Source organism: Oncorhynchus nerka, linkage group LG4, assembly GCF_034236695.1.
Source record: "Oncorhynchus nerka isolate Pitt River linkage group LG4, Oner_Uvic_2.0, whole genome shotgun sequence".
Lineage (NCBI taxonomy): Eukaryota > Metazoa > Chordata > Actinopteri > Salmoniformes > Salmonidae > Oncorhynchus > Oncorhynchus nerka.
This window is the reverse complement of record NC_088399.1, coordinates 80482812-80507892: the sequence shown is the minus strand read 5'-3', so window position 1 is coordinate 80507892 and position 25081 is coordinate 80482812. Positions and strand designations below refer to the sequence as shown.

The 25081-nt window shown below is 45.2% G+C and overlaps 1 protein-coding gene across 4 annotated transcripts in view; it reads right to left on the bottom strand.

The window, feature by feature from the left end:
* LOC115128812 (adhesion G protein-coupled receptor B2-like) overlaps positions 1-25081 on the bottom strand; it is a 147083-nt gene that overhangs the window by 40635 nt on the left and 81367 nt on the right. For 3 of the 4 annotated variants that reach the window (XM_065017917.1, XM_065017918.1, XM_065017920.1), the window contains 4 exons: positions 21627-21712; positions 16602-16703; positions 14273-14372; positions 9860-9931 (listed from right to left, as the gene is read on the bottom strand). In XM_065017917.1, coding sequence (XP_064873989.1) covers positions 9860-9931; positions 14273-14372; positions 16602-16703; positions 21627-21712 — 360 coding nt within the window. The remainder of the gene's footprint in view (positions 1-9859; positions 9932-14272; positions 14373-16601; positions 16704-21626; positions 21713-25081) is intronic. The other variant, XM_065017919.1, reaches the window with a different exon arrangement.

The window sequence follows — 25081 nt, the reverse complement described above, 5'->3', positions numbered from 1 at the left end:
AGTTGACATGGGCCAACATTCAAACAAAGAGATGCCTCCCTGGTCACCGGTGAATATTTCCAAACTATGTTAGCATATACAGTAATGACAATACATTCTAAAAACTATGCTGGGGTTGTTTTGTCCATTATTTAATTGTTTATTAAATTATTTTCTTAGCAAAAATTATTACTATTTAATAGTGGTAGCCATAATTCATAAATGGCACCATGCAGGGTTCTATGTGGAACCCTTTTGATTCAGTGAAGTAGAACCTCTATGGTTCTGATCAAAGAACCCTACAAAAGGGTCCTATATAGAACATTTAGGGGTTCCATACCGTATATTAAGCAAGATATATAACCCTTATGGTTCTTTAAGGAACCTTTCTAAGAGTGTAGCTACAAACAAATATATTACCTTGCTAATGCTAATGTTTTATCATCTATATTGGGTTTTATTATGGATTTTATGTTATACCATGGCATTGTTGAACACTCATTTCGGATTGACTTGAAGGGCATTCTAGAGCATGTTTTATTTTCCTATAGTGTTCTATGTTTGAGCTGCTTTTGAAAGAAAACGTTTAATTGAACATATTATTGACATTGCTGAATTAGATTTTCATAACATTAAGCTAGGACCGCAACAAGGTCTCACAGTCTCATGTCAGAATTAGACGATCATCTAGTTGTTCCAAAAGGGACATTTTGAAGTGTATGGTTACTTCTCTGTATCATTCCATGGTTTTATCTCCAAGGTATTACGGTTAGGTATTAACTCCCAATGATCAAGGCAAGGGTTAAGGTTTGGGACAGACTTAAAACCCAAATATCAAAAACAACTTCCTATCGTGGGATTCGAAAGTTCAACCTTTGGAACCAGAGGCTTACGCACGTCTGCCATCCCTGTCCACAATGCCCTAGCAAAATCAAAGCCTACTTGAAGGTAACAGCGCTCCCTGTTGTCCCTAGTGGCCAGTTTTCGTGTCATCTCCTGACGTCCTCAGACACGGATGGACATCGAATACGGACCTGTATCATGCCTGAGGACTGATGGTTTGGTTAGCTAAACTAGAAAGTCTGTTTGTTTGGTTACCAAGTCAATTACTCTCTCTATCTAGTAAGCGTGCTAGCTACTTCAGTGAATGTTGAGCACATTTCTACTAGCAAATGAACACATTTCTACTAGCAAATTAACACATTTCTAGCAGTAAATGTGTTCAATCTGACCATGTTATGAAAGAGATAATCAACTCTGGGCTATATGCGATAGCAGAGTGGAACGGACCTTCCACGGAGTTGGATTATTATCCAAAGAAAGCATAGCCCCTTGTTGATTATCCCTCACATGTAGAATTGTTTATTACACTTCGTCAACATGCATTGCATCATTATTGGCTTTTAATAAGAGTTAAAAATCTCAGTTTCTTAAATGTGTTTGTTACCTTTTAATACGACTGTATTCATTTAAAAAAACACTATTTGAAAACATCCAAAGAAAAAGAAAGTGAGAGAATAGAAATAAAGACAGAGACTGAGAAAGTGAGAGAATAGAAATAAAGACAGAGACTGAGAAAGTGAGAGAATAGAAATAAAGACAGAGACTGAGAAAGTGAGAGAATAGAAATAAAGACAGAGACTGAGAAAGTGAGAGAATAGAAATAAAGACAGAGACTGAGAAAGTGAGAGAATAGAAATAAAGACAGAGACTGAGAAAGTGAGAGAATAGAAATAAAGACAGAGACTGAGAAAGTGAGAGAATAGAAATAAAGACAGAGACTGAGAAAGTGAGAGAATAGAAATAAAGACAGAGACTGAGAAAGTGAGAGAATAGAAATAAAGACAGAGACTGAGAAAGTGAGAGAATAGAAATAAAGACAGAGACTGAGAAAGTGAGAGAATAGAAATAAAGACAGAGACTGAGAAAGTGAGAGAGAGAACTGAAGAACAAAGAGCAGTACAGTAAAGTACTTAAATAAAAATACTTTAAAGTACTAGGTAAATCGTTTTTTGGGGTATGTGTACTTTACTGTATTATTAATATTTTTGACTACTTTTACTTCACTACATTCCAAAAGAAAATAATATACTTTTCACTAGATACATTTTCCCCGAGACTCAAAAGAACTCAGGACAGGAAAACGGTTCAATTCACACACTCAAGAGAACATCCCTGGTCCTCCCCGCTGCCTCTGATCTAGTGAACTCACTAAACAGAGAACATCCCTGGTCCTCCCTACTGCCTCTGATCTGGTGGACTCACTAAACAGAGAACATCCCTGGTCCTCCCTGCTGCCTCTGATCTAGTGGACTCACTAAACAGAGAACATCCCTGGTCCTCCCCGCTGCCTCTGATCTAGTGGACTCACTAAACAGAGAACATCCCTGGTCCTCCCTACTGCCTCTGATCTGGTGGACTCACTAAACAGAGAACATCCCTGGTCCTCCCTACTGCCTCTGATCTGGTGGACTCACTAAACAGAGAACATCCCTGGTCCTCCCTGCTGCCTCTGATCTGGTGGACTCACTAAACAGAGAACATCCCTGGTCCTCCCTACTGCCTCTGATCTGGTGGACTCACTAAACAGAGAACATCCCTGGTCCTCCCTACTGCCTCTGATCTGGTGGACTCACTAAACAGAGAACATCCCTGGTCCTCCCTACTGCCTCTGATCTGGTGGACTCACAACACAGAGAACATCCCTGGTCCTCCCTACTGACTCTGATCTGGTGGACTCACTAAACCGAGAACATCCCTGGTCCTCCCTACTGCCTCTGATCTGGTGGACTCACTAAACAGAGAACATCCCTGGTCCTCCCTACTGCCTCTGATCTGGTGGACTCACTAAACAGAGAACATCCCTGGTCCTCCCTACTGCCTCTGATCTGGTGGACTCACTAAACAGAGAACATCCCTGGTCCTCCCTACTGCCTCTGATCTGGTGGACTCACTAAACAGAGAACATCCCTGGTCCTCCCTACTGCCTCTGATCTGGTGGACTCACTAAACAGAGAACATCCCTGGTCCTCCCTACTGCCTCTGATCTTGTGGACTCACTAAACAGAGAACATCCCTAGTCCTCCCTACTGCTTCTGATCTGGTGGACTCACTAAACAGAGAACATCCCTGGTCCTCCCTACTGCCTCTGATCTGGTGGACTCACAACACAGAGAACATCCCTGGTCCTCCCTACTGACTCTGATCTGGTGGACTCACTAAACCGAGAACATCCCTGGTCCTCCCTACTGCCTCTGATCTGGTGGACTCACTAAACAGAGAACATCCCTGGTCCTCCCTACTGCCTCTGATCTGGTGGACTCACTAAACAGAGAACATCCCTGGTCCTCCCTGCTGCCTCTGATCTGGTGGACTCACTAAACAGAGAACATCCCTGGTCCTCCCTACTGCCTCTGATCTGGTGGACTCACTAAACAGAGAACATCCCTGGTCCTCCCTACTGCCTCTGATCTGGTGGACTCACTAAACAGAGAACATCCCTGGTCCTCCCTACTGCCTCTGATCTGGTGGACTCACAACACAGAGAACATCCCTGGTCCTCCCTACTGACTCTGATCTGGTGGACTCACTAAACCGAGAACATCCCTGGTCCTCCCTACTGCCTCTGATCTGGTGGACTCACTAAACAGAGAACATCCCTGGTCCTCCCTACTGCCTCTGATCTGGTGGACTCACTAAACAGAGAACATCCCTGGTCCTCCCTACTGCCTCTGATCTGGTGGACTCACTAAACAGAGAACATCCCTGGTCCTCCCTACTGCCTCTGATCTGGTGGACTCACTAAACAGAGAACATCCCTGGTCCTCCCTACTGCCTCTGATCTGGTGGACTCACTAAACAGAGAACATCCCTGGTCCTCCCTACTGCCTCTGATCTTGTGGACTCACTAAACAGAGAACATCCCTGGTCCTCCCTACTGCTTCTGATCTGGTGGACTCACTAAACAGAGAACATCCCTGGTCCTCCCTACTGCCTCTGATCTGGTGGACTCACAACACAGAGAACATCCCTGGTCCTCCCTACTGACTCTGATCTGGTGGACTCACTAAACCGAGAACATCCCTGGTCCTCCCTACTGCCTCTGATCTGGTGGACTCACTAAACAGAGAACATCCCTGGTCCTCCCTACTGCCTCTGATCTGGTGGACTCACAACACAGAGAACATCCCTGGTCCTCCCTACTGACTCTGATCTGGTGGACTCACTAAACCGAGAACATCCCTGGTCCTCCCTACTGCCTCTGATCTGGTGGACTCACTAAACAGAGAACATCCCTGGTCCTACCTACTGCCTCTGATCTGGTGGACTCACTAAAAACAAATGCTTTGTTTGTAAATGATGTCTGAGTGTTGGAGCATGACACTGGCAATCCGTAAATAATAAAAAGTAAATAAACAATTGTGCAGTTTGGTTTGCTTAATATAAGTAATTTGAAATGATTTATACTTTTACTTTTACTTTTACCTTGATACTATACTTTTACCTTGATAAGTATATTTTTTCAATTGCATATATTTCCCATGCTTAAGTATATATAAAACCAAATAGTCTTAGACTTTTACTCAAGTGGTATTTTACCGGGTGAATTTCACTTTTACTTGAGCCATTTTCTATTAAGGTATCTTTATTTTACTCAAGTATGACAAATGGGTACCAAAAGTACACAGTTGTTGAATCTAGATAGGCAGCCAGTCTACTGAGGGTTCCGTTAGGAGGATAATACTATTAAAACAAAGATAGATATGGTGGTAACTGACACCAGAGACGCAGCGCTCAGAGATATAGCATATTGTTTGCTATTCTCTGATACTTTCATTAGGTAAGCTAATGCTGGGTGGTGGGTACAGACTATGACATTTACACCCACATTACCTTTGGCATCACAAGTCACTTGAGAGAGAGAGCTAATAACAAGGCTTTCACATTCATGCCTGCCCCGAGCGATAAAATACCCCCGATGGAACAGCGGCGACTGTGAAGACACACCAATACAGGCACAGACACATGCACACACACACACGATAACATACGCCCTAATACACACATGCACAGATGGATGTTGTGTTGTAGACAAGTGGTAATAGAGTAGTGGCAGGAGGGCAAACACTTAATGTGTTGTGAAATCGGTTTTGAATTAATTGTAATGTTTTTTTAAATTGTATAACTGCCTCAATTCTGCTGGACACCAGGAAGAGTACTGGGGATTCATAATAAATACAAATACATTCAACAACTTCACTGTTGAATTTTGGGCATAACGTGCATTGGGGACAATGATAATATTGTTTAAAAAAATGAGATACTTGAACCAGTGCTTGACTTGGAGTGAATAGTTGCAGGACTCATTTTGAGTGCTGGTACTGTTTATATGTACACTACATGACCAATCGTCGAACATCTCATACCAAAATCATGGGCATTAATATGGAGTTGGTCCCCTGTTTGCTGCTATAAAATCCTCCACTCTTCTGGGAAGGCTTTCCACTAGATGTTGGAACATTGCTGCAGGGACTTGGTTCCATTCAGCCACAAGAGCATTAGTGATGTCAGGCACCTATGTTGGGCGATTAAGCCTGGCTCGCTGTCTGCATTCCAATTCATCCATTCAATGCAGGCCAGTAAAGTTTTTCCACAACGATCTAGAAAAACCATTTCTGTATGTCCTCGCTTTGGGCATGGAGGCATTGTCATGCTGAAACAGAAAAGTGCCTTCCCCAAACTGTTGCCACAAATTTGGAATCGCAGAATCATCTAGAATGTCATTGTATGCTGTAGATTTCCCTTCACTGGAACTAAGGGGCCGAGCCAAAACCATGTAAAACAGACTCAGACCAGTATTGCTCCTCCATCAAACTTTACAGTTGGCACTATGCATTGGGGTAGGTAGCTTACTTATGGCATCCGCCAAACCCAGATTCGTCCGTCAGACTGTCAGATGGTGAAGCATGATTCATCACTCCAGAGAACACATTTCCACTGCTCCAGAGTCCAATGGGGGCGAGCTTTACACCACTCCAGCCCGATGCTTGGCACTGTGCATGGGGATCTTAGGCTTGTGTGGGGCTGCTCGGCCATGGAAACCCATTTCATGAAGCTCCCGCCGAACAGTTATTGTGCTGATGTTGCTTCCAGATGCAGTTTGGAACTTGGTAGTGAGTTTTGCAACCGAGGACAGACGTTTTTTACACACTACACAATTGAACACTCGCCGGTCCCGTTCTGTGCGCTTGTGTGACCTATCACTTCGCGGCTGAGCCATTGTTGCTCCTAGACATTTCCGCTTCACAATATTAGTACTTAAAATTGACCGGGGCAGCTCTAGCAGGGCAGAAATTTGATGAACTGACTTGTTGGAAAGGTGGCTTCCTAATATGGTGCCTCATTGAAAGGCTATTGCCAATGTTTGTCTATGGAGATTGCATTGCTGTGAGCTCGATTTTATACACGTGTCAGCAACGGGTGTAGATGAAATAGCTGCATCCACTCATTTGAAAGGGTGTCCACATACTTTTGTATATACAGTGCGTTCTGAGAATATTCAGACCTTGACTTTTTCACATGTTGTTACGTTACAGCCTAATGCTAAAATGGATTCAATAAAAACATGTCCTCGTCAATTTATACACAACACCCCATAATGACAAAGAACATTTTTTATTTTTGATCCATTTACAAAAAATGTGCAGTGTGTAACCAGCTCAACATGGATAGGACACGTGAATGTACGTATACACATATCACACACAATAACTACACTGACACGCTGTGACGACAAATCGTGTCTATGAACAGAGTCCATATTTAGATATCCATTTTGTTTCAGGTTCATCTCTTTTATTGCATTCAGTTTGTTTTTATCTCCTTCATTTGATTATTTCACGACAAAGTGTGTTGCTGTATTAAATTGACTTTAAGTTTGATTTGAAGTGTGGTTGTTGTCCCTGACTCAATGAACTCTGCTAATCTGTAATCTGTTTCCCACCATCCCTCCATGATATCAGTGAACCATGTCTTCACCTGAGGACAGAGACAGTGTGACCTGACTTCAATCTGAGCCGATGAGTAGGACAACAAATCGCCACCCTATGACTGGAATCTGAGAACAGAACACTGAAATGAGCTGCAGAGCCAACGAAAAGCCATCTTCACTCACAGTGGGTGTTCAGCGTGTGTCCGTGTGTGTGTGTGTGTGTGTGTGTGTGTTTGTGAGAGAGAGAGAGAGAGAGAGAGAGAGAGAGAGAGAGAGAGAGAGAGAGAGAGAGAGAGAGAGAGCGACTGCATATTGGATCAGAGGCCGTGTCAGATGAATTGGGCATTTACCGCATTATCGCCATTATCTATCTATCTATCTATCTATCTATCTATCTATCTATCTATCTATCTATCTATCTATCTATCTATCTATCTATCTATCTATCTATCTATCTATCTATCTATCTATTCAATCAATTCAAGGGGCTTTATTGGTATGGGAAACATATGTTAACATTGCCAAAGAAAGTGAAGTAGATAATATACAAATGTGAAATAAAAATGAACATAAAACATTACACTCACAAGTTCCAAAATAATTTAGACACTACAAATGTCATATTATGTATTAATTACAGTGTTGTAACAATGTGCAAATAGTTAAAGTACAAAAGGGAAAATAAATAAACGTAAATATAGGTTGTATTTGCAATGATGTTTGTTATTTACTGGTTGCTCTTTTCTTGTGGCAACAGGTCACACATCTTGCTTCTGTGATGGCACACTGTGGTATTTCACACAATAGATATGGGAGTTCATCAAAATCGGGTTTGTTTTCAAATTGTTTGTGGATCTGTGTAATCTGAAGGAAATATGTATATCTAATACGGTTATACATTTGGCAGCAGGTTAGGAAGTGCAGCTCAGTTTCCACCTCATTTTGTGGGCAGTGTGCACATCTTTAGAGCCAGGCCTGCCTGGCAAGGCTATGATCACTGAGTCTGTACATAGTCAAAAGTTAAGTTTGGGTCAGTCTTAAGTATCGACCTACTGAAGTATCATTCTAATTCTTCTCTGCATGCATTATTTGGTGTTTTACGTTGTATACGGAGGATATTTTTGCAGAATTCTGCATGCAGAGTCTGAATTTGGTGTTTATCCCATTTTGGGAATTATTGGTTGGTGAGCGGACCCCAGACCTCACAACCATTAAGGGCAATGGGTTCTATAACTGATTCAAGTATTTTTAGCCAGATCCTAATTTGTACATGTAGGTAGCACACAGGAGGACATTGTATCTCTTCAACTAGCTTTCTCTCTCTCTCTCTCCATCCTCTCTAAGTTAACTCTGATTCCCTGCTGGGTACTTTGGCACGCTAATGGCTAGGTCATTCTCATTTCACAGTCAAATGGGTTTCCTTTGGGTCTATAATGTACTCCCCCCCTCCCCCATGTTCACCCTCTCCCCTTTGTGTTCTTCATTATCCCTGTCTCCTTCTCTCTCCCTCTATTTTCTCTGTCACCTCTCCCTCCCTATTTTTGTCCCACTCCCCCTCCTCTCTGCTAAGGTCATTATTTTCATACATACACCCATGTCCCTTAACTCTCTCCTCATTTTCTCCATCCATCCATCCATCCATCTCTCTCCCACCCCTCTCTCTGTTTGTCACGGTTTCTATATAAACATCTATGTTTTCTCACTCCCTCCCTCTCCCCCCTCTCTCATTTTGCTAATCACATTTTCTATACATCTGTGTTCTCTCACTCCCTATTGGATAAATAACATTTTCCACAGATGTCTGCATGCTCTCTTAACCACTCTCTTTTCCCTCCCTCCCTTCCTCGTTCTCATACACACGTTGTTGCTCTGCAACACACCCTCTCCATAGATCCATGAACTCTGTTCATTCAAGCTCCATCTTCTTCTATTCCAACCCTCTGCCTATCTGTTCCTCTCCGCATCTTCTTTAGACCATCTCTCATCCCACTTTCCTCTCCTTCTCTCCACATCTCTCCAATCCAGAGGTAGCATACTCTCCTTACCCGTTGTGCTGCAGCTATTAGGGATTAGGTTCAGTCCCTGGCAGAGATTTTCATATTTACTAAAATAATTCCTGGATTTAGTTGACTAATCCTACGCTTTTGTGATATTGATTTAACATATATGGCTTAGCGCTTCTGGCATTTAATATTATGTTTTAAACTACTGTATCAGTTTATCCAATAACCTATTTAACTATGCATATCGTAGCTGGAGGAGAGGCTTGGAGATGCTGTGTAGGCACGGAATGGATCAAACCCCAATGCATTGTGGGTAGTTGGGTATTTGGGCATACTAGGGGGTAGTTTGCGATTGTGTGTGTGTACGTGTGTGTGTACGTGTACATGTGTGTATGCTTTCGGGTACGTGTGTGTGTGCATGCATGTGTGTGTGCATGCATGTGTGTGTGTGTAGTAGATGGGTATTTGGTCTCACTAGGGGCCCTGTGCGGGTCTGTGGTGAATGAGCATTGAGGGCATTAGAATGGGGACTTATCATCTTACTTCATAGTGTCTTACTAATCTCTTTATAGGGGCCCTGCATCATCTGGACAATGCTCTATTATATTAATATGTGCTGGAGCTATTGGCATATTCACAAGAGTAATCCTTCCCATGTCTGAGCTGATTCTCTGTCTAGCTAGCTAGCTGGTACTGTACACTTCAGTAGGAGAAAGTCAACATACAGTAAACACAGACAGACAGACAGACAGACAGACAGACAGACAGACAGACAGACAGACAGACAGACAGACAGACAGACAGACAGACAGACAGACAGACAGACAGACAGACAGACAGACAGACAGACAGACAGACAGACACATGTTTACACACACACACTAACCTCGCGGCGCATGACACAGTGCACAGTAATGATGACAAAGCCCTGGACAGAGTCAAAGACAGCAAACAGCACCTGAAAAAGAGCAGAACAGGAGTCAGTTAGCATATACAGTAGATAGAGAGACAGAGAAAGATCAACAGAGAGAGAGAGAGAGAGAGAGAGAGAGAGAGAGAGAGAGAGAGAGAGAGAGAGAGAAAGAGAGAGAGAATTTGGGAATTTATTTTGATAATCTATACAAAAACATCCCACAAAAAGACTTACAACATAAGCAATTAGAAATCATGAAAAATGGAGCATCCTTGAATCAGTCATTAAAAACAACCTAAATCCATTAGATTACCCAATAACCCAACAAGAAATAAATGAATATCTCAAATCTATCAAATGAAAGAAGGCTTGTGGTCTAGATAACATTGAAATGAAATGCTGAGTTGCAAAATGCTGTGCTTAAATTGTTCAACATGGATTTAACTGTACTTCCTCAGTGGTAGGGAGGCGAGCAGGCCAGAGGTGGATGAACGCAGTACCCTTGTTTGGGTGTAGGGCCTGATCAGAGCCTGGAGGTACTGAGGTGCCGTTCCCCTCACAGCTCCGTAGGCAAGCACCATGGTCTTGTAGCGGATGCGAGCTTCAACTGGAAGCCAGTGGAGAGAGCGGAGGAGCGGGGTGACGTGAGAGAACTTGGGAAGGTTGAACACCAGACGGGCTGCGGCGTTCTGGATGAGTTGTAGGGGTTTAATGGCACAGGCAGGGAGCCCAGCCAACAGCGAGTTGCAGTAATCCAGACGGGAGATGACAAGTGCCTGGATTAGGACCTGCGCCGCTTCCTGTGTGAGGCAGGGTCGTACTCTGCGGATGTTGTAGAGCATGAACCTACAGGAACGGGCCACCGCCTTGATGTTAGTTGAGAACGACAGGGTGTTGTCCAGGATCACGCCAAGGTTCTTAGCGCTCTGGGAGGAGGACACAATGGAGTTGTCAACCGTGATGGCGAGATCATGGAACGGGCAGTCCTTCCCGGGAGGAAGAGCAGCTCCGTCTTGCCGAGGTTCAGCTTGAGGTGGTGATCCGTCATCCACACTGATATGTCTGCCAGACATGCAGAGATGCGATTCGCCACCTGGTCATCAGAAGGGGGAAAGGAGAAGATTAATTGTGTGTCGTCTGCATAGCAATGATAGGAGAGACCATGTGAGGTTATGACAGACCCAAGTGACTTGGTGTATAGCGAGAATAGGAGAGGGCCTAGAACAGAGCCCTGGGGGACGCCAGTGGTGAGAGCGCGTGGTAAGGAGACAGATTCTCGCCACGCCACCTGGTAGGAGCGACCTGTCAGGTAGGACGCAATCCAAGCGTGGGCCGCGCCGGAGATGCCCAACTCGGAGAGGGTGGAGAGGAGGATCTGATGGTTCACAGTATCGAAGGCAGCCGATAGGTCTAGAAGGATGAGAGCAGAGGAGAGAGAGTTAGCTTTAGCAGTGCGGAGCGCCTCCGTGATACACAGAAGAGCAGTCTCAGTTGAATGACTAGTCTTGAAACCTGACTGATTTGGATCAAGAAGGTCATTCTGAGAGAGATAGCGGGAGAGCTGGCCAAGGACGGCACGTTCAAGAGTTTTGGAGAGAAAAGAAAGAAGGGATACTGGTCTGTAGTTGTTGACATCGGAGGGATCGAGTGTAGGTTTTTTCAGAAGGGGTGCAACTCTCGCTCTCTTGAAGACGGGAGGGACGTAGCCAGCGGCCAGGGATGAGTTGATGAGCGAGGTGAGGTAAGGGAGAAGGTCACCGGAGATGGTCTGGAGAAGAGAGGAGGGGATAGAGTCAAGCGGGCAGGTTGTTGGGCGGCCGGCCGTCACAAGACGCAAGATTTCATCTGGAGAGAGAGGGGAGAAAGAGGTCAGAGCACAGGGTAGGGCAGTGTGAGCAGAACCAGCGGTGTCGTTTGACTTAGCAAACGAGGATTGGATGTTGTCGACCTTCTTTTCAAAATGGTTGACGAAGTCATCTGCAGAGAGGGAGGAGGGGGGAGGATTCAGGAGGGAGGAGAAGGTGGCAAAGAGCTTCCTAGGTTTAGAGGCAGATGCTTGGAATTTAGAGTGGTAGAAAGTGGCTTTAGCAGCAGAGACAGAAGAGGAAAATGTAGAGAGGAGGGAGTGAAAGGATGCCAGGTCCGCAGGGAGGCGAGTTTTCCCCCATTTCCGCTCGGCTGCCCGGAGCCCTGTTCTGTGAGCTCGCAATGAGTCGTCGAGCCACGGAGCGGGAGGGGAGGACCGAGCCGGCCTGGAGGATAGGGGACATAGAGAGTCAAAGGATGCAGAAAGGGAGGAGAGGAGGGTTGAGGAGGCAGAATCAGGAGATAGGTTGGAGAAGGTTTGAGCAGAGGGAAGAGATGATAGGATGGAAGAGGAGAGAGTAGCGGGGGAGAGAGAACGAAGGTTGGGACGGCGCGATACCATCCGAGTAGGGGCAGTGTGGGAAGTGTTGGATGAGAGCGAGAGGGAAAAGGATACAAGGTAGTGGTCGGAGACTTGGAGGGGAGTTGCAGTGAGGTTAGTGGAAGAACAGCATCTAGTAAAGATGAGGTCGAGCGTATTGCCTGCCTTGTGAGTAGGGGGAAGGTGAGAGGGTGAGGTCAAAAGAGGAGAGGAGTGGAAAGAAGGAGGCAGAGAGGAATGAGTCAAAGGTAGACGTGGGGAGGTTAAAGTCGCCCAGAACTGTGAGAGGTGAGCCGTCCTCAGGAAAGGAGCTTATCAAGGCATCAAGCTCATTGATGAACTCTCCGAGGGAACCTGGAGGGCGATAAATGATAAGGATGTTAAGCTTGAAAGGGCTGGTAACTGTGACAGCATGGAATTCAAAGGAGGCGATAGACAGATGGGTAAGGGAAGAAAGAGAGAATGACCACTTGGGAGAGATGAGGATCCCGGTGCCACCACCCCGCTGACCAGAAGCTCTCGGGGTGTGCGAGAACACGTGGGCGGACGAAGAGAGAGCAGTAGGAGTAGCAGTGTTATCTGTGGTGATCCATGTTTCCGTCAGTGCCAAGAAGTCGAGGGACTGGAGGGAGGCATAGGCTGAGATGAACTCTGCCTTGTTGGCCGCAGATCGGCAGTTCCAGAGGCTACCGGAGACCTGGAACTCCACGTGGGTCGTGCGCGCTGGGACCACCAGATTAGGGTGGCCGCGGCCACGCGGTGTGGAGTGTTTGTATGGTCTGTGCAGAGAGGAGAGAACAGGGATAGACATACACATAGTTGACAGGCTACAGAAGAGGCTACGCTAATGCAAAGGAGAATGGAATGACAAGTGGACTACACGTCTCGAATGTTCAGAAAGTTAAGCTTACGTAGCAAGAATCTTATTGACTAAAATGATTAAAATGATACAGTACTGCTGAAGTAGGCTAGCTGGCAGTGGCTGCGTTGTTGGCACTACACTAATCAAGTCGTTCCGTTGAGTGTGATAGTTTCTACAGTGCTGCAATTCGGGGACTAGCTGGCTAGCTAGCAGTGTTGATTACGTTACGTTGCGTTAAAAGAACGACAATAGCTGGCTTCTCTCTACGCTGTCAGAGATACGAAGCAGAGACAGATCCTTACCAAGTACAGGCTGAGTGAGCACCGATTGGCAATAGAAACCGGCAGACATTAAAAGACCTGGCTACCCAAAGAGGAGCGTGGACGTGGTCACTGCACCACAAGGGAGGTAGAAACAGAGATGCACTTTCTCCTTTACTGTGAGAAATATTCCTCACCAAGAGATTCATTATTCTCAGAAATGACTACATTTATTCCAAATGTTTACTTTAAACCCAGAGGAAAAACAAAATATACTCATGGGCAAAGAGCAAAGAGCTCATGGCTCCTCTTGCAGCCAAATATGCATTTGCCTGCCATAGCCTGAGGGACACTGAATAATAATAATAATGTCTGTATAGTAAACAGTAACTTACTTATTATTAGTATTAATGTTATTACTATTATTGTTATTCCTATTATTATTGTTGTTATCATTCCAAATAGTAATGGTATGGGTGATAATGGTAATGATAGCAATGTAATGATGGTGGTGGTAGTAGTAGTAATAATGATAGTAGTTGTAGTACTGATGTAATGGTGAAGATGACAGTTATTTAGTTATAAGTTAGTTATAGTTTCATTTGACATGTTTAGCTTTTTATATTTACTACATTTCTACTATATTGTTGTTATTTGTATTTCATTTTGTAGTATTATTTACTACCATTTTATATTATTATTTGTTATTCTTTATCATTTTATTCCAATGTATATTGTATACATTGTTGCTTTGGCAATATTGACACAATGATTTCATGCTAATAAAGCAGATTGGTGTGTGTGTGTGTGTGTGTGTGTGTGTGTGTGTGTGTGTGTGTGAAGACAGCAAAATGTACCTGGAACAGTGTGGAGCGGCGGTCGGTGATGGCCAACACAGCAGACATCCAAGTCAGAGCCAGCAGAGGGAGAACTACACAGGAACTCCACAGGGACGCCCTGAGAGAGGAGAAAGACCGGAGAAGAGGGAGAGGAGATTGAGAGGAGAGGGGAGAAGAGGGGGGAGGAGAGGAGAGAAGAGGGAGAGGAGATGGAGAGGAGAGGGGAGAAGAGGGGGGAGGAGAGGAGAGAAGAGGGAGAGGAGATGGAGAGGAGAGGGCAGAAGAGAGGGAGGAGAGGAGAGAAGAGGGAGAGGAGATGGAGAGGAGAGGGCAGAAGAGAGGGAGGAGAGGAGAGAAGAGGGAGAGGAGATGGAGAGGAGAGGGCAGAAGAGAGGGAGGAGAGGAGAGAAGAGAGAGAGGAGATGGAGAGGAGAGGGCAGAAGAGAGGGAGGAGAGGAGAGAAGAGGGAGAGGAGATGGAGAGGAGAGGGCAGAAGAGAGGGAGGAGAGGAGAGAAGAGGGAGATGAGATGGAGAGGAGATGGGAGAAGAGGTGGGAGGAGAGGAGAGAAGAGAGAGAGGAGATGGAGAGGAGAGGGCAGAAGAGAGGGAGGAGAGGAGAGAAGAGGGAGAGGAGATGGAGAGGAGAGGGCAGAAGAGAGGGAGGAGAGGAGAGAAGAGGGAGAGGAGATGGAGAGGAGATGGGAGAAGAGGGGGAGGAGAGGAGAGAAGAGAGAGAGGAGATGGAGAGGAGAGGGCAGAAGAGAGGGAGGAGAGGAGAGAAGAGGGAGAGGAGATGGAGAGGAGAGGGCAGAAGAGAGGGAGGAGAGGAGAGAAGAGGGAGAGGAGATGGAGAGGAGATGGGAGAAGAGGGGGAGGAGAGGAGAGAAGAGAGAGAGGGAGATGGAGAGGAGAGGGCAGAAGAGAGGGAGGAGAGGAGAGGGAGAGGAGATGGAGAGGAGAGGGCAGAAGAGAGGGAGGAGAGGAGAGAAGAGGGAGAGGAGATGGAGAGGAGATGGGAGAAGAGGTGGGAGGAGAGGAGAGAAGAGAGAGAGGAGATGGAGAGGAGAGGGCAGAAGAGAGGGAGGAGAGGAGAGAAGAGGGAGAGGAGATGGAGAGGAGATGGGAGAAGAGGGGGAGGAGAGGAGAGAAGAGAGAGAGGAGATGGGAGAAGAGGGGGAGGAGAGGAGAGAAGAGAGAGAGGAGATGGAGAGGAGAGAAGAGGGAGAGGAGATGGAGAGGAGATGGGAGAAGAGGGGGAGGAGAGGAGAGAAGAGAGAGAGGAGATGGAGAGGAGAGGGCAGAAGAGAGGGAGGAGAGGAGAGAAGAGGGAGAGGAGATGGAGAGGAGAGGGCAGAAGAGGGGGAGGAGAGGAAAAGAGGGGGAGGAGATGGGGAGAGAAGTTCAGCCTCTAGAATCTTGGATGGCAATTCACTCATAACACATTCACATTTGTGAGTGTGAGCACAACCACACACACCAGCACACACACAAACCCACAGTGACACACACGAGCACGCACACAAACCCACAGTGACACACACCAGCACACAGTGACACACGAGCACGCACACAAACCCACAGTGACACACACGAGCACGCACACAAACCCACAGTGACACACGAGCACACACACCAGCACACAGTGACACACGAGCACGCACACGAACACACAGTGACACACACGTCAGTTGCTCTCCAGACGGTGTGATGGATGTAGAACGCGGCCAGGTGAGAGACGGACAACTGATAGCTGTCTATAAGGGGTCTGCTGATGTGAGATCCCAGCATGAGTGTGTGTGTGTGTGTGTGTGTGTGTGTGTGTGTTCCCTCTGGTTACCCATGACATCTGACACCAATTGAATATGTTCATGCTGTCATAGTTTCATATCCAGAGTGTTAGACTGTCAGAAAGACAGATCTGTCTTTAGCCTCAGACAGACAGACAGACAGACAGACAGACAGACAGACAGACAGACAGACAGACAGACAGACAGACAGACAGACAGACAGACAGACAGACAGACAGACAGACAGACAGACAGACAGACAGACAGACAGACAGACAGACAGACAGACTGGTGAGGGGGAGATGTAGAAAGAGAGAGAGATGGAAGAGCAGAGATGGTCATATTAACTCTCAGACAACTCTCTTTGCACCCCACCAATGAGAGAGTGAGGACAGTAGGGGAGAGAAGACAGAAAGAAAGAGACAGAGTGTGTGGGTGTGTGTCTGTGTGTGTGTCTGTGTGTGTGTGTATGTGTGTGTGTCTGGGTGTGTGTGTCTGTGTGTGTGTGTGGCTGTGTGTCTGTGTGTGTGTCTGGGTGTGTGTCTGTGTGTGGACTAACATGGCGCTGCTGGCTGTAGAGCTGGACATAGCTGTACTTGAGATCACACCACACTTGGAGCATTTCAGGAGCAGTCTGCTACGCGACGCCTCCAGCGGTGGACTTTAAGACACACAAACACACACACACGACGAGGGAGGATACACCCACGACGAGGGAGGATACACACACGGCGAGGGAGGATACACACACAACGAGGGAGGATACACACACGACGAGGGAGGATACACACACGACGAGGGAGGATACACACACGACGAGGGAGGATACATACACGACGAGGGGGGATACATACACAACGAGGGAGGATACACACACGGCGAGGGAGGATACACACGACGAGGGAGGATACACACACGGCGAGGGAGGATACACACACGACGAGGGAGGATACACACGACGAGGGAAGATACACACGAGGGGTAGGGCACAAACACAGGCAAGGGGGGAGGAAGGACACACAAAAGACAAAGGAAAACACACAAAAGACAAAGGAAAACACACAACCGGAAACACACACACACACACACATTTAACAAGTAATGGGAGCATTGGGGCGCAAACCGCATACACACATTCACACACATGAGAGTGAGGAATGGATGGGTTGTGCAGTTGCAAAGGAAGACAAAAAGTACAGAAGGACAGATGGACAAGAAGAGAGGGAGAGGAACACAGAAAAAAAAGGAGAAAAATGTTCAAACCTCAAAGTAGTAGCAATGGACAACAAGTCAGAATACAAAGATCATGACAGAATGCAGTGACAGAGAAACGCAAGCGAGAGGAAGTAGAGCAGAGAGAGAGAGTGAATGAAAGAGAGGCAGCAGTGAGAGAAAGTGAGAAAACAAAGAGCAAAGAGGAGGCAGAGGAACTGCCTAACAATATAGCTAACACTGATTAATAAGAATGTACAGTGAGACAGATGGGATCTGCCAGGACCAACTGTTTCTCTCCCCCCAGCGTGTGTGTCTGTGTGTGTGTGTTTTCTGTTCATGACCTATTTCAGTGATGATTAGTTAATGTGGGTGTTTGGGACAGGCCAGTCTAAACAGCTTGTTGAGGTCTTCTGCTAATGGCCAGTCTGGGGGCCCTGGTCATTACCAATAGGCCTCAGTGGCTCAGTGCTAGAACCATGATACAGATGTGTCTGGACAGTAATAAAGTCATGGTTCGGGCAGAGTGAGTCAAGTTGGTTTTGTGTGTGTTTGTGTTGAATGCTCTATGTGTGTGTTGAAAGAAGTGTTTTTTATTGATATCGCTGTGTGTGTATAAATGTGTGTGTGTGTGTTGGGGGAACTGTGCTGAGGGTTGTTTAGTGCTGACTCAATGTGAAGCTTCATTGACTCTTGGAGTGCTTTCCCTCACATCCGAAACCAGCCGCAGACTGGTGTGTGTGTGTGTGTGTAGTGCAGTGTGTGTGTGAAATACTCTCAGAGTACTTGTCCTCTCAGAGGAAGCCAGGCAATGAGGCTACTGAGGGCAGACAGGGAGAGAACACAGCTAGACCATTAAAGAGAGGCTTGCTGCTGCTGCTGATGTGTGTGTGTGTGTGTGTAATGCTCAGTGCAGACTGATGGGGCAGTACGTAGTGTGGCTATGCTACATTAGCCTCCCAGCACATCTCAATGCCTTAGTGCCATCCACAGAAATACACTAAAACTAATGGCAAGTTGTCCTATTAGCATGGGGATGGAGGGAATGCGTGTGTGTGTGTGTGTGTGTGTGTGTGTGTGTGTGTTTGTGTGTGTGTGTGTGTGTCAGTTTGTGTAAGTGTATGTTTCTGTGAGTGTGTGTGTGTGTCAGTGTGTGTAAGTATATGTTTCTGTGAGTGTGTGTGTGTGTCAGTGTGTGTAAGTGTATGTTTCTGTGAGTGTGTGTGTGTGTGTCAGTGTGTGTAAGTATATGTTTCTGTGAGTGTGTGTGTCAGTGTGTGTAAGTGTATGTGTCTGTGAGTGTGTGTGTGTGTCAGTGTGTGTAAGTGTATGTTTCTGTGAGTGTGTGTGTGTCAGTGTGTGTAAGTGTATGTTTCTGTGAGTGTGTGTGTGTGTGTGTGTGTGTGTGTGTGTGTGTCTGTCAATCTCTCTGTTTGTGAGGCCCATTTAAGCAGAAGCGTACTGCACCAAAAGGTTCAGTGTTTGCAGGGGGATGGGACCGATGTGCATTGTGTGCATGTGTGTGTCTGAGGGATCTTGTCCTTGGGTGTTGTTGTCTCTGTGCATGTGTGTATGTCCTCTGCGTGTGTGTGTCTTCTGCATGTGTGTGTCCTCTGTGTGTGTGTGTATGTCCTTTGTGTGTGTATGTTAACTGGCTTAATCCCCATAGCGGCTCCGGGGAACAAGCCAATCTAGACCGCAGATAGAGAACTATACCATTAACCCTTATATAGAGAACTATACCATTAACCCCTAGAGAGAGAACTATACCATTAACCCTTATATAGAGAACTATACCATTAACCCTTATATAGAGAACTATACCATTAACCCCTAGAGAGAGAACTATATCATTAACCCTCAGATAGATAACTATACCATTAACCCTCAGAGAGATAACTATACCATTAACCCTTATATAGAGAACTATACCATTAACCCCTAGAGAGAGAACTATATCATTAACCCTCAGATAGATAACTATACCATTAACCCTCAGATAGATAACTATACCATTAACCCTCAAATAGAGAACTATACCATTAACCCTCAGATAGATAACTATACCATTAACCCTCAGATAGATAACTATACCATTAACCCTCAGATAGATAACTATACCATTAACCCTCAGATAGATAACTATACCATTAACCCTCAGAGAGATAACTATACCATTAACCCTTATATAGAGAACTATACCATTAACCCCTAGAGAGAGAACTATATCATTAACCCTCAGATAGATAACTATACCATTAACCCTCAGATAGATAACTATACCATTAACCCTCAAATAGAGAACTATACCATTAACCCTCAGATAGATAACTATACCATTAACCCTCAGATAGATAACTATACCATTAACCCTCAGATAGATAACTATACCATTAACCCTCAGATAGATAACTATACCATTAACCCTCATATAGATAACTATACCATTAACCCTCAGATAGATAACTATACCATTAACCCTCAGATAGATAACTATACCATTAACCCTCATATAGAGAACTATACCATTAACCCTCATATAGATAACTATACCATTAACCCTCAGATAGATAACTATACCATTAACCCTCATATAGATAACTATACCATTAACCCTCAGATAGAGAACTATACCATTAACCCTCATATAGAGAACTATACCATTAACCCTCAGATAGATAACTATACCATTAACCCTCAGATAGATAACTATACCATTAACCCTCATATAGATAACTATACCATTAACCCTCAGATAGATAACTATACCATTAACCCTCAGATAGATAACTATACCATTAACCCTCAGATAGATAACTATACCATTAACCCTCATATAGAGAACTATACCATTAACCCCCAGAGCACCTAGCAACAAGATTGATTTGACATCACAGGACAATGGAGAGAAGAGAGAGAAGAGAGAGAAGAGAGAGAAGCGAGAGATCAAATCAATTTTCAGGGAAATGAAAGCATGGATTTAGCTGGGAGGACATTGAAATCTCTGCTCATTGGATTAGTACCAATGGCAAATCACCGCTGATGGAATTACAGACCAGGGAGTAGAGGAAACCACTCTACTGTACTGTGTGTGTGTGTGTTGTGTCCCCGTGTGTGTGTATCTGTGTTGATGCATGTGTGTGTGTATCTGTGTCGATGCATGTGTGTGTGTATATGCCCATACATATGTGTGTGTGTGTGTGTGTGTGTATGTGAGACTGCATTATGAATCATTATATGTAAACTGTATGCATGTCCATGACCTTAGTCTGTTTGTAGATCATCTACACATTATCATAGTCAATCATGTCACCCTGGAAGCCATTATCACAGTAGCTACTAGATATACTGTATGTTCCTGCAATGCCTCTGTAGAGTCCAAATAGACTGAGTGGTATTTATGTCATTGATGTTGACATCCTTGATGTTTGAGTCTCTACAGACCATGGTAAATTAAAATGTGTAGGAGTGTTTGTATGGTAATGTCATGAATGGTTGTCTGAGTGTAAAAAGCCTCTATACTCGCTCATTAACATACTGTATGTGAAGAGTTAAAGGCTTAAAACTGCAGTTGTCGGTCTATGGTGGCCTGAATTGGTTCCCAATCAGAGGCGGCTGTTTATCGTTGTCTCTGATTGGGGATCCTATTTAGGTTGCCATTTTCCATTTTGGTTTTGTGGGTTATTGTCTGTGTAGTTGCCTGGCAGCACTCGTGTTATATAGCGTCACGGTCGTTTTGTTATTTTGTTAGTTTGTTTGATGTTTCTTTATTAAAAGGTGAATTATTTTCACGCTGCGCCTTGGTCTCATCGTTATGACGGACGTGACAGCAGTCTATTTGTGTGTTCAGGGTTATTTAAAAGAGTTGACATACTCATGGTTTCTCTTTGTCTGCATCTTTGTGGGACTCATCTTTCTCCATAAGATCTCTTACGCAGATAAGGATCATTTAAGACATTTACATTACATTTAAGTCATTTAGCAGACACTCTTATCCAGAGCGACTTACAAATTGGGATGCAGGAACCATAGAAATATAATCACTAGAGAGACACCCATTGACCTGATTCATGTTTATAGTCACTCTATTTATATTGCGGGAACAAGTAAATATTGTATACGCATAATCAAATCATCCCAAAACAGTGAAGAGTCCTTGCCCCTCCAGGTAGATGCTGAGCATTGAATGTAGATGGTTGTGGACACATATTTTGCAGATGTTATTGCAGGTGCAGCGAAACGCTTATGGTTCTAGCTCCAACAATGCATTAATACAACAATACAAATGAAATGAATGGTCCATGCATGGTGTGTGTTGGTGTGAGACAGGCAGACTGTTCTAGTTTTATAGTTCTAGGTCTGGTCTACCTACCCAGCTCTTTGCTTTTTAGACTTGTCCGAGATGCCATCTCGAGACATGAGCTTGTTGAAGACCACAATGCCAATCAGCATGTTCACCTAGAGAGAGAGAGCGACAGACAGACAGACAGACAGACAAAGAGAGAGAGAGAGAGAGAGAGAGAGAGAGTAAATAATCAGATTCATGTCCAGTTTTATTGTCATTTGATTCAGGCTTCTTGACAAGGCTCTGCAATCACCATAATCAATGGACAGGGTGATGTAGTAAAAGTGGGCAGATTGTGTCTTGAGTCTCCGCCCCTCTGTCCCGACCATGTCCTGTTTAGGACAGAGGGGGTCTATTAAGCTTCCTTACAGCTGTGATCCCTGACCCACTGATTCACAATACACACACACCCATGCACCCAGCCACTCATTCACACATGCAAACAGACATACCCCAGCCAAGCAGCACTTTTCCATTCGGAAATCCTGCCCTTCTGGGAGATTTTCCACATCAGTGACATGTCACTCTTAATCCTGATCCCGTTTGCTCCCCCTCTCTACTCCTTCCCCTCTCTACATCTTCCCCTCTCTACTCCTTCCCCTCTCTACTCCTTCCAATCTCTACTCCTTCCCCTCTCTACTCCTTCCCCTCTCTACTTCTTCCCCTCTCTACTCCTCCCCCTCTCTACTCCTCCCCCTCTCTACTCCTTCCCCTCTCTACTCCTTCCCCTCTCTACTCCTTCCCTCTCTACTCCTTCCAATCTCTACTCCTTCCCCTCTCTACTCCTTCCCTCTCTACTCCTTCCCCTCTCTACTCCTCCCCCTCTCTACTCCTTACCCTCTCTACTCCTTCCCCTCTCTACTCCTTCCCCTCTCTACTCCTCCCCTCTCTACTCCTCACCCTCTCTACTCCTCTCCCTCTCTACTCCTTCCCCTCTCTACTCCTCCCCCTCTCTACTCCTCCCCCTCTCTACTCCTTCCCCTCTCTACTCCTCCCCCTCTCTACTCCTCCCCCTTTCTACTCCTTACCCTCTCTACTCCTTCCCCTCTCTACTCCTCCCCCTCTCTACCCTTCCCCTCTCTACTCCTTCCCCTCTCTACTCCTTCCCCTCTCTACTCCTCCCCCTCTCTACTCCTCCCCCTCTCTACTCCTCACCCTCTCTACTCCTTCCCCTCTCTACTCCTTCCCCTCTCTACTCCTCCCCTCTCTACTCCTTCCCCTCTCTACTCCTCCCCCTCTCTACTCCTTCCCCTCTCTACTCCTCCCCCTCTCTACTCCTCCCCTCTCTACTCCTTCCCCTCTCTACTCCTCCCCCTCTCTACTCCTCCCCCTCTCTACTCCTTCCCCTCTCTACTCCTTCCCCTCTCTACTCCTCCCCCCTCTCTACTCCTCACCCTCTCTACTCCTTCCCCTCTCTACTCCTCCCCCTCTCTACTCCTTCCCCTCTCTACTCCTCCCCCTCTCTACTCCTTCCCCTCTCTACTCCTTCCCCTCTCTACTCCTCCCCCTCTCTACTCCTTCCCCTCCACTCTCTCCCTTCTCTCTTTCTTTCACTCACCTGACCCTAACCTTGTCCTACCAAATTGAATCCCTTGTCTCTCTTTATGTCAGTCTACTCCCACTGCCTGCCATAGAAAACCTTTATTCACCTTGAGAAAAGAAAGGAGTTTAGAAAAGAGATTAGTGATCTTTACTCCGCGACCTCCGTCTGTTTTCTGATTGAATGTTTTTCCATACTAACCTTCGTTTTGACTGCATTGATACAGCAGAAACATTTATTTTTCATTTCTTGTCTTTCGATAGTAATCTATATCTCTACGGCACTGAGCACTTCATTGATCTCTCATTTTCAACCATAAATCTGCACTGATTTGTTTTAGATGTTCATGTCTTCCATGTTGTTTGATGCTTTCATCTGCGTCTTTCCTTCCTGTTGACATTCCCGTCATGTCCGGCCCCATTACCGTGGGAGACGCCGGTCTCCAGCCCCGTTATTTGCCGAAGGCTAGATTGATTATTTTCTTCATTAATTAGACGGTCATCCTGGGGGAGGCCTGTGTTCCTCTGATGTACCCCTCTCAATTACATCTGTTTGTTTGAGGGGCTACCCGAACACAACACAAGGTGAGCAGGGACAAACAGTAGCTATAGATGTACACACACACATTGCAAACAACTGGTTTGTCACAAACACATATACCCACATGCACATACACACACACCGACCCACATACACACACACACACAGTTGTAATATAGTGCCTGTGTTCATCTGGATAATTGATAGTGTGCGTATTGACACAGGAACTCCCGCAAGCTGCCACTAATCCTACAAAGAAGCATAAGGTATAGATATCCGTTATTAACAAAGCCACAGAGGCATTCTACTCTCTGCAAAGTAGAATATTGTTATTGTTTTAATAAAGGCTTATCAACAAAATATAGAGGTGTACCTTGGAGTTTTAGAAGGATTACCAGGAGGACCATTGTTTCCAATGAACATCTTTCTACCTATTTTATAACAACTTGCAAGTTGCATAGCACACACACATCTTTTCACGCCCTTAGTTATCTTTGTTTTCTTTATTATTTTGGTTAGGTCAGGGTGTGGCATGGGTGATTTATGTGTTTTTATCTTGTCTAGGGGTTTTTGTAGATTTATGGGGTTGTGTTCTTTTAGGTGTCTAGGTAAGTCTATGGTTGCCTGGATTGGTTCTCAATCAGAGGCAGGTGTTTATCGTTGTCTCTGATTGGGAGCCATATTTAGGCAGCCATATTCTTTGGGTATTTTGTGGGTGATTGTTTCCTGTGTTTTATTGCACCAGTTAGGACTGTTATGGTTTTCATGTTTATTGTTTTGTAGTTTGTTCATGTTTGAGTTTTCTTATTAAAGAACCATGAACTATAACCACGCTGCGTTTTGGTCCGCCTCTCCTTCCCAGGAAGAAAGCTGTGACACATCTATACAATTTTCTCTTAGTACTGTATTGACTCCGATAAATCTACTGTATCTATGCCTAAAGAAGTGAACTCATGCTTTACAGTAATGGAAACCTTGAAAAGGCTGAAGGAGGGTTCTAAGTACCAGATCACAGTTAGTCAAACAATGAACAAGTAAATCATGTTTAGCCCTCAACATAGGGATGCCAGTGAGGCACGGTAGAATGTGAAGAGACAGCTAGGAGATAGGATTGTGTCGTGGCACATTGGAGAATGCTTTCTCTGTAAATGTTCTCCTCCATTGTTGTCTGACACGGGTAACTCTGAAAGAAACCACTAGTGGCAAATAAACAAATGAATGACTTTCTGGTGTTTATCTTCCTCCTGTCCTCCAGTGATGGGAGCCTGATGAGGACCTAGAGTGGTAAAAAAAAGTTGCTACGGTATGTCAACCCTCAGGGGCCATCTAAACCATATGTAGTTCTGACCCCTTTCTGATCTGTACGACAGGCATAACAAATAGCTAAAGGGAGGATGATAAG